At 49.5% G+C, this 10,761-nt stretch overlaps 1 protein-coding gene across 1 annotated transcript; it reads left to right on the forward strand.

Moving 5' to 3' along the window:
• Nucleotides 1-1,004: 1,004 nt before the first annotated feature.
• TGME49_225880 (UDP-glucose 4-epimerase) lies at nt 1,005-5,914 on the forward strand. Its single transcript, XM_002366210.2, has 8 exons — nt 1,005-1,288; nt 1,639-1,907; nt 2,452-2,534; nt 2,847-2,996; nt 3,464-3,662; nt 3,838-4,030; nt 4,276-4,359; nt 4,789-5,914. The coding sequence occupies exons 1-8, from the start codon at nt 1,248-1,250 to the stop codon at nt 4,856-4,858; spliced, it is 1,089 nt and encodes a 362-aa protein (XP_002366251.1). The 5' UTR covers nt 1,005-1,247; the 3' UTR covers nt 4,859-5,914.
• Nucleotides 5,915-10,761: the final 4,847 nt, after the last annotated feature.

The raw sequence follows: 10,761 nt of genomic DNA on the forward strand, positions 1-10,761 counted from the left end.
GCTGCCAGGACAATACGTTACAGCATTAAGTGTAGAACAGAACACTGCGAGTAGCATTAAGCCTAACTGTGTCAGAGCAAGTAACATTTCAACTTCCTCGGCAGAACAATCAGGGGTATTTTATTATCGCTACTGATTTCCAGGATTGTAGTCAAGTCATCGGGGATTTTGCTTTCTTCTTTCTGTGGATTCACTTCCCATCGCTTGTTATTGGAAGTTCTACACTGAGCTGTTGCGTTGTTTTCGGCCGTATATGCCATACGCTTCAGGAATGAGGCACAAGTTGGACACCTTTGACTTTCCTACCGGATTTGTTCTGTGCTGGCACTAAACCATCACTGTTAACGACTAGAACTCTCAACCAAAGAGGAAATTAGGTTTAAAGAGGTAATTAGCTTTACTTTTTTCTCCACGAAAGCCGAGCAAGGCTTTCATCGAGCAGGGTTGTCAGTTTTTCGGTTCTGTTGCCCTTTTGGCATGGCATCACCCCAATCAGTCATCGGTTCGCTGTAGGTTGCCCAGCCTACAGGGCAGCTCTTCGTGGAGCTCTTCGCCATGTAAAATTAACACCAAAACACAATCTTTCTTTCATCTTGGTGAACACTGTTGTTGTATTTGAGTCTACTCTTCTTGCAAATTGTGCCTGGAAGCGCGAACGTTTCGTAAAGACAGAAAAACGTCAGTTTTCTACCCAGCCTGTCACCACAGTGCGTGTCACATCTTGCTTGGCCATTCGCACATTTCCACTTCGATGCCTTTACACAAACGCTTCTTTTTTCTCGCACAGTGGCAACACCATCTCGTCTGTCGATTTGTTAGTGTCTCACTTATGACAGTTTGCCCGTGCTTGTCCGCACTGCAACTTGCACACGCCGCTAGATGCGTCGGCTGGAAAGCCAACTCTCACGGAGACTGCATCGTCAAGATACGCTGAATCTAACGCCCACATTCGAGTGAATCCAATTGTCAAAGAGGACTTATATATTTCTTCTGTTTTTCCCTTTGTTCCTGCCACACAGCGGACTTGATACTTTGCCCATTGTCCTTTGAGCAAGACGGCATTCCTGCAAGAGAATCTGCCACTGCAACCGGGGGTTTTCAAGTGTGGGCATGCGTCTGGACCTGTCGGAGTGCCCGGGTCCGCTGAGCTTCTGGTCTCGTCAATTAATAATTGAGTCTGCACATTCCGGCAGAAGTAATTCATTGCAACGCTACTTGACTCCCCTTGCTTTTGTGCGCCTAAGAAAATGCCGACGAATGGTGCTGCCAAGCCCGTCCGCGTGCTATGGTAAGTTGTCTCGGGTGAAACCGTGTGTTCTCAACAGCCGAGTTTGTTCCCTGATCCGTTGCTCTTAAAGCGAACTCTTCCATGTAGACTCGTGGAGAAGAGCAGAACATGGGTGCGTATAGTTGGAAAAGACGAAGACCGTAGTGTGTCAACCGTCACGGCGTGACGGTAAATGCCACCTGTGTGTATCGTTGACTAGGCGCATGTGCTGGTTTTGTTTCCGGTCCATGCTATATGATCACCCAGACAGACAAGCCTTCACATCACAACACCTGTCACAGCTTCCTGACTTTGATTGCCGCTGTTCAACGCCATATATCTGGTGTTCCTCCACCACGTTCCTGTTTCAGCACTGGCGGTCTGGGTTATATCGGCAGCCACACCGTGGTGCGTCTCGTAGAGGCCGGCTTCGATGTGACTATCATGGACAATCTGTCTAACGCAAAAGAAGAAGTCTTCCATCGCATTCAGAAAATCACACACAGCGAAGAAACCGCTGAAGGCAAGGTGGGCGCTGCTCTCGACCGCCTCCGGTTCTTCAAAGTCGACATGTGCGACGCAGAAGCTCTCCAGAAGCTTTTCAAGGACCACCATTTTGATTCAGTCATCCACTACGCAGGTGAGTTCGTAAATTCTTCGCTATGCAGGACGAAAGAGCACAATGCTTGTGGCCAGTAAGGAGCAGATGCCTGTGACAGAGAATCGAAGCACGAAACCACAAGAGAAACCTGTAGATCAAGTGTCACAGTCTGTACACAGATGATGACATCTGCAACAAGTTCCCTATTTTCGTGTATCCCAATTGTCATTGAATTTAGAGGAATTTTCTGCACTTTCGGTGCATCACGACTGTGGAGAAGCGAATACAAACTTTGCTGCTGAGACACCGCTGGGCGTTTTTTTTGGGCATCATCGAGACAAAGGGTTACGGGTTCATTTGTGCGAATACAACAATCTTGTTGCAGTGGTCTTCGTGACTGGAATCGATCGCGATTGATGATATAGAGACGATACAGGAGACTCTTGTGGCGTTCGTTGCTATGGTCAAGAAAGCGGCCCCCAGCTTTTTCATGCATCTGCTGGCATATGTTGTTCTGCGTGAACTTGACACCATATATCTGCTAACAGCTACAGAGATGTCTTTCTTGTCGAATGCACCACAGGCTTGAAGGCTGTCGGCGAATCTGTTGAAAATCCTTTGGAGTACTACTCCACTAACGTTGGGGGAACCCTCAACCTGCTAAAGGTGCGTTTACTTTTGTCGAATGCACTCCATCAGTCCCCTACTTATATATGCATGCGTCCATCCCCTTGTTTGTTTCTTCTGACAGAACGACGCTCCCCGATTATGTAGATTTCTGGGACTGCGCTTGTGGTCGCCGACGGTCGGGGGGGAGGGAGGAGGGATGGAGGCGGGGGAGTTAAGTTCGCATGTGAGTGAGAGTTGTTGACATCTCATCGAGCACTTAATGGAAGGAGTTTCATGTTCATGCTCGAGTCTCACAAGAGCGGTGCATGCTGTGAATAAAAGCAACTTTTATTCTCGGGTGTCTTTCAGGTCATGGATACCGCAGGCTGCCGACGCCTGGTGTTCTCCTCCAGCGCCACAGTGTACAGACCCAAAGCGGGTCCGATCGTCGAAACAGACCCAACAGGGGCTTCGAATCCTTACGGGCAGACGAAGGCGATGATTGAACAGATCCTGAAGGTAAGACTGGAGAGTGACGTGGAAGTGGATTCAAACCATCACATGTATTTATGGAGGGAACTGTGCACAAGGATGCGCGTTGTGTAATAATTGGAAAAGGACAATTCGATCTGGTCTTTCTGTAGCAACGACACTTGCTTTTTTTTTCTCCAGCTTCATCGGTTCTTCCAGCAACTCTGCTCAAAATCTAGACTGGCACCCTCATCAGGAAGAGCTGCGAATATCTACTCCAGGATATGTGCCTGCCTCTGGAGATACACGTGCGTTCCAATGGGCATGTCGTTTGCCGCCTCCCTTGTCCTGGGGCGGCTGTTTGTCAGGGAACCATCTGAACTGTTTTTCAGAGCGCCCCGCGTGGCAAGGTGTATGGCACTATATGATATGCGGCGCTCTGCTTTTCGTTCGGCTGTCTCGGGCAACTACCCAACATTGATCTGAGCTTTGTGATACGTGTGTCCATTCTACAGGATCTGCACAATGCTGATGCTCGCTGGTCCATTGCCGTTCTTCGATACTTCAATCCGGTTGGCGGTCACCCGTCTGGTCTACTAGGCGAGTCGCCGACGCACCCAAACAATCTCTTGCCGTACATCCAGCAGGTGGCGATCGGCCACCGGCCACATCTGTATGTTTTTGGAACGGACTGGGATACACCCGATGGAACTGGTGAGCTTAGTTGTCGGCGGTCGTGACCAGATCGTTGTTGCTTCTCACATGACTTTGAAAGCCGAAGCTTGGGGGCTGCCCGGCATCTTCATTACGAAGTGCCCTTACACCTGATACTGAAAATCTCTTGAGATTCCGCTGGAGTCTTCGATGGCGTCTGTGGGTCGGTTCTCAGGTGTACGGGACTACCTGCACGTGGATGATTTGGCTGAAGGCCATATTGCTGCCCTTCGAAAGCTCGAACATGAGAAAGATGGCTGCTTTCTTATTCACAATTTGGGGACCGGAAAAGGTCATTCGGTGCTCGAGATGGCGGATCTGTTCGAGCGCGTGTCGGGACGAAAAATCCCACGGAAACCGGCTCCACGGTACGTTTTGCAGAAGATTCTGCGCTGAACGCCTTCTGTGGAAGTCGTCGTTCCCACGGGTGTATGCACAAACAGAAGCATAGGTGGATCCGAAAAGATGGTCTGCTCCGTGACTTGACTGCCGAGGGGGCTGAGCTGAAACTCTCGATGGGCGATTCCTCTTCTGTGTGTGCGATTTGCCCACACACGCGGATAGACGTCGATGGATTTGTCTCTGTTTTCTGCTTTCCGCGTGCTGCTTGCAGACGGCCAGGAGACCTTAGCAGCGTGGTTGCGGATCCAAGCTTGGCCGAACAGGAACTCGGGTGGAAGGCGCAGCGGTCGATGGAGTGAGCGAGGAAGTTCACAGGAGACTTTAGATGTACTTGAGACTTTGGGCAGTTGCCTTAGGGAGGCGTTTGTCTGCTGTAGGATCGAGTTCGTGCCCTGTGTCTAAAGCAGTGCAGCGGCTTTGTGGAATGACAAGGGTCCGACGCGCATCCACTTTCACCGTTGCAAGTGTGAGACGGGGATGAGGGGCCTTCTTTGCATTTTACTCTGGAGAGGTAGGAGCTCTGGTAGCCGCGAGAGCACCACGGTTTGGAGGGACGCGCACACTATCAGTATTTTTGGGTACTCTGCTAAGCATTATCTGCACGCAGTATCATTGTGGGATTGATTTCCCTGCATTGTCAGCGATCTCGCGTCTCTTTCTGCCGCCATGCACACCTCTGCGTGCCGCACCTGGTGAGGATTCTTTTCCGATGTTTTTTTCTCAGGGAGGCCATGGCCTCAGCATGGAAGTGGCAGTCGCAGAACCCCAATGGCTACGACACGCAAGCCATGTAATTTTATGTCACTCATGTTTCGTCGGCAGCTGATTCCGGTTGATGCGGGATGTGGAGACATTGGAGGTTTTGTGCCATGTCAGCTCCGTGAGGAGGCGATATCGAGGCTCGTGGCCGGTGATCTAGGTACTCTGACAATTAGGTACTCAGCAGATTTTGATTTGGTTTTTACGTTGTCTTTGAAACTGACTAGGGGCGCATTTCGCCTGCTGTACAAGCTAGCAGAATGTGGCACACGCTCTGCAGCCGAGTGAAGTTCCACACGGCGGCATGCTTGCTTCCTTATAGCCCAACAAATGAGGGACCCCAGGTCCGAGACGTCGTTTGCAAGATGCGTAAAACATGCCGGAGGACAGCTGCTCCCCAAGTTAATTTTGCAGTTGCTTGTCCAAAATAGGGCAACACTAGCTAGCCAGTCGCTGTGGGTATCCGGTGCTGGTCCCCTAACTGGAACCATTTGCACAGCTGTCACGCTGGGAATTTTCTGATCAGTGTCCTTCTCCGCTTTAACATGCAACGCTTCATTCTTCATGTGACAAACATGGAATTATTCGATAAATACACATAAGCTGTGTACACATGTTCGGATTTTTGTTCCGGATTGCGAAGGGTAGATTGTCTTCAGGGTCCGCCAATGGCATTGCTAATCTATTCTGGATGAAGTCCAGTACGAAGTCGCAGCGACGTGGCTGCTTCCGTGGTTGAGATGTTGATATATTATGCATGTGACGGCAGCGTGGAAATAATGATGGTTTGTGTACATACTCTAGGGAATGCTAGGGACGGGGCGTAGTATCTCGGTCGACGTTTCGTGCGATTGTTGAATACTGTGTGATTTATGTCACGTTTTCTAGCCGGCATGCATCAAGCCGGGATTTGAGGCTGTATTCCATTGTGGGGGCTCAACAGTGGGTCGTAAAGTCCAGGAGAAACGTGTGTTTCAGGCGGTGCACCAAGCGACGCGTACTGCGTGTGAGTCCCCTTTTATCCTCTCTCGCGAGCTAACTTGTGAATCTATGATATGTGTTTCTGGCTCAGTTGGCCTTCCAGATACCAACCTTATGTTTTTGTCTTATTAAAAATTGAGATAAGAACTTGGCAATTGGAAATAATATTTTTGTTCTGGCGCTGGCCGTGTGTTGTGCTATTAATGACAACGCATATTTCCCATCTTCAAGTGGAACCGTAAATAGCGAACAGTCACAGTCGTTACCAACCGAGCAGGCAATTACGCTTTGCGTTGTATCAACAAGCAATAGGAGAATGGAAGGAAACAGTTCCCTGCCAAAGGAGATGAGTGTGATGTCGGTGCAGATGCCGGCTGATGGAGGGATGGCGTGTTCATATAATGCCATATACATGTAGCTACACATACGTTTTGCTGCCTGCCATCTTTTTGTCTTTCGTTCCCCTGAAGAAGATAGCACTACCCAGTATTCCGCACACACGAAGCAGTGGAGAAATCCTCACGTCGCTGGCCATTGCCTGTGTCCTGAAACGTAGCGGACTGTCAAATGAAGTACACGATGCCGTTCGCGTTCTCATCGCGAAGGACTGAACATGCAGTGCTACTGTTGTTCCAAGTGGTGATGCAAGTGTAACTGTTCGGATGAATAATATTCCCCACTGCAGGTGCAGCACCTTCCGCATTTTTCAGGAAAGTCGCGGCATTCTCACGAAAAACAGCCACTGAAGGACTTGCAGTCTTTTGCGTGATTGTGTATTCAGAAGCACACCTATGCTAAAGTCTTTTCCTAACGCGAACATGTGGTTCATAGAGCATGCAGCCCTGACACGTTTGGCTTGGAAGCTACTCCGGACTACAACCTAGAATCTCAAAACAGATAGTGGGCTTTTGGAAGTGTTCAGTTCTGTCACTGTGGATGGCGTTAAGGTAGAGAGTAGAGCACCTGCCTACTTGCGCCACCACCTTCTTGTGCTGACGCCATCTTTTCAAGCGCGGTCGCTCCAGTAGTGGCAGTTTCGGTCTCCCTGAAAATCGATTGTCCTCCACCTTTTCTTTGACCGAGGGCCAGACGGCTTTGCCACGCGAAGGTAAGCAACAACAGGGAGCTACCCTTCCCCGAAGTATTTCAGCAACTCCTAGTTCAGCATGGGTCAATAGAGACAGTTCCTTCTCTTCGGCAGACTGAGGCGGTCTACAGCAGCGGCAACGTCCGGAAGTACGCTGCTGTCGGGCATAAGTACATCGATGTGCAAAGCAGAAAACGACGGATCACCTTCTTAACAAAGCGACAGAATAGGGGACAAGGTGGAATCAGAGTCTCCAGTCGGTTGGGAAACCAGCGGGCAAGACTCAACCACCGTGTCTCATCAGAATCTGCAGAGCACTGCGCTTGACGGGAGTCAGCAGGTGACGAAGTTGTGGGGCTCGAACGGTTGGCTCACGCATTGTTGTTTCTCCTGTCTTCCGCAATGAAATCGAATCAATGTGTGTCATCCGACCTCGGCTCCTGTCTGGACCCGAGCACGCCTGACGTCGACGCGAGCTCTGATGCCAGGCAAGTTCAAGACAAGAACTCGTACCTCCCCTTGCATGCAAGCGAAAGAACGATGAGTCTCGTCACTGCCAGTGAGAGACCTGCCGAGGAGAAGAAGCGAGAGCGCACTCTGGGCCAGGAAAGCTCAGCCGCAGTAGCAAATCCCGAGCGTGCTGGTCCTGTACAACCATCTTCAGGAACTGCACAATTCGACCCTCCAAACCCACATAGTTCTTCACAGGGGAAAGACTCCGCGAACTCGGTTCCTTCATCGCTGTGTCTACCTGCAGAGTTAGTTCCAGCTTAAGATAAGCTACAGAAGAGTGAAACACTTTATTCTTGGCGAAATATGGACAGCACATCAGGCATTCTGAGACGGTTAGCAAACAGAACGTACGCTGGAGAACAGCTGCTGTAGCGCATGCTGCTGGTTGAACGCACTTGCCTGCTAAATTGGGGTCAACACAATCAGACAACTAACATATTTTTATCTAGAGGTCGCACACACGCTGGCTGTGCAGGCTGGACGAAACTGCCAAAGTCAACCACAAACTGAGGAAGCGTCTCAATGCTGAGACTGATGCCCTCGACAAGGTTGTACGTGCTACCCGGGCAATGTTTGATGTGAAAGGTCCTATCGAGTGTGCCCCCATCACTGGAGAAGCAGTCTGCCTGGCCCGCCTTTTCGTGCGATTTATTTGTATGGGCAGTAGTTTCTTGATCAGAAGTTGTGTCACTTGCAAAGACGACAATTTTGGTTGTAAAGCCCAGACAACAGAGAATTGAGGCCGGGTAACGCAGCATTAGAGGCTTCCTCAAATGGGAACGCCGTGCCGTTCGTTTCAGTATGTGTAGCGGTACGTAGACCCAAGAGCAAAAGGTATAAACACCTAAATATCAATATGCATTTAAATATGAGTAGAAAGACAGTCATCACCGTTTTTTGCTCAGTGGGCCTGCCCTCCATTTCATGCACACAAAGCTCTTGGAGACAAAATATGTTACCGCGTATGCATACTTTATGCACGTCGTTTATATGTTGTATCAGTGCATTTCAGTTGACACGCTTGAAAGGAAACTAACCAACAGCGGCTCTGAACCACGCCACATTTTTGCATCGTCACGGCGGCGGGTAATCTCAAACTTGTTAAGCGAGCTTCATTCAATACTGTAACCGTTATTGTGTAGAACTGCCGGCGAATCCATGTTGAGGCGCTTCAAACGCTTGCACGCTGCCCGCGTACAGCAGCAGTCATGTCAAATTCCGACCTCTGCACACCGCTTGTGAACTGAACTGACAACAATGGATGACGAAGCGTTGACCACAGGCGGGATCAATTTACGACGTCTTTTGTCAGCTACCGCCGTCACGGCGTTGTGGGCGTGTGCAGACCAAGGCATTAATTGAGTTGAAAAGACAAGAAGACTACTCGACGAAGCGAAGCATGTCACGGGAACATGCAACGAAGATATGGCTCAAAAAGGCTGATGCCCAGAAGAAACATATCGTACAGTTGCGAGAACAGTGTGAGACCGGTGGAAGCATGGAAAAGGTGAGGCGGCTTGAGTATCTGCTTCTTTCCAAAAAAGTCTAATAGAAATTGTTACTGGCAAAAGTAAACGTATAACTCCAATTAAAACCTTTGCCGAAATTACTACGCATTACGAAATTATAGGTTAAACTTTGAAACAATCAAAACATGAATTAGAAGAAGTAAATGAAGGTAAAATTCCTGCGGAAACGGCGGTCCGACAACTGGCATCGAGTCTTTTCTGTTGTCATGATCTAACGCATCTGTAAGGCGTGTACAAGCTGAAGTCGCAGCTCACTGCTCCGATATTAACACTCCAGTGGCACAGAGACGTTTCTGCCCCGAGGCTACGACTTCACGAGTGCGTGGCAGCAGCTGCACAGAAAGCGTCAGGAGATGTTTGGATCGTCTTAAGGTGCCTGTTCCAAGGTCTTCCGACGTGTGTTGCCTCAGGTGAGCTTCGGAATCAGATCAGGGAAAAAGAGTACATCCTGCGTGAGTTGAAAGTGAGGCTCGAGAGGATCGCGACGACAACGCGGGCGGTGTGCTATGGTGCCCGCCACTGTAGGATAGACAGTATCAACCGGAGGACGTACATTTTACGCATACAGCAAGACCATGTTGCGACGTTTTCACGCAATGGACACAGCTACTTACCTGTCCTTCGGTGACACTGTAGGGCTGACATCATGGTTAGACTACACACATTGTACTCTCGTTGTAGGCGTTTTGCTTTCTCAAAGTGGTGGGAACTGGACACGTTCTGCCCGCCGTTCCCCATTTGTTCTTTCTCTGCACTTAAGGAAGGGCAAAAACGGCGATGGGTAGCGATAGAGCGATTGTGGTCGTAAGATGAAGGAGAGTACAGTACCTGCACAGGTGGTTGATGACGGACTGGAAGAGTGCGACAGCAACAACAAAAAGCGGTGCATCATGTCGACGCTAAGAACCACGGTTTGCCAAGCAAGGTAACTGCTGAGGTATTTCAGACCATGCTGAATCCGGAACAGACGAGAAAGGAACAACTGCAGAAAGATCACACGGAGCCAAAGTGCTAAGGACACGTTCGCGCATTGGTACACAGTGGTTTCTAGACTGACTCATGCGAGTATGCTGACCTTGGTTAAAAATCGAGGTATCCGTTTGCTGAAACCCTGATAAATTTTCAATATTGGATAGACATTAGGGTCTGAAGAAACAACCGCTGTCTGCATGAGGACAACGCCTTCCCGTAATTCATCAAATCAGCTGAGTGGTTTTTCGTTGTGGCGCGGCACCTTCCAAGCGGAGATGCTTGGAACAGTCTTGAAGAACTAGAAAAGAGATGATGCTACGCTTCGGAAGGAATACCTCAAAGCGACCAACAGATCAAGAGGCTACTTGAGGCATGCTCCACTTACGAATATAAACTCAGGCGATATCTGCAAGTCCTCAAGCCTAACAGAGGAGAACCTCAGTCACTGGGGGACCCTCTGTCTGATGCAACTGGAGCGAAGGTTTCGGCTGAGATGGGACCATTTCTTTTTATACTGTGGATCCGGGGAGATGTTTCAGTTTGCTAACATATATTTGTCACCTGATTCCTGAGCTTGCCTCTCCAAGACAAATGCAGAAGATGTTCGTCGCGCACACATTCCTCGGGCTCACCAGAATAAAGACACTGCTGACCGACATGCTAGAATTGTGGCACGGTGGAAGTGGAGGAAACAGGATGTTTCGTTGTGTCCGGAAATCCAGAGCACCCAGGTCAAGTTGTTTCGGCTGGTGCTCACAAGGTGTCTAGAGTTCCTGTCGTCCCCATGAAGTCCCGGTAGACACAGCAGATGGAGGCACTTATCTTCGACGAACAGAGGCTGCAGAAAGAGATCGCA

The sequence above is a fragment of the Toxoplasma gondii genome, chromosome X, assembly GCF_000006565.2.
Source record: "Toxoplasma gondii ME49 chromosome X, whole genome shotgun sequence".
NCBI classification, from domain to species: Eukaryota; Apicomplexa; class Conoidasida; order Eucoccidiorida; family Sarcocystidae; genus Toxoplasma; species Toxoplasma gondii.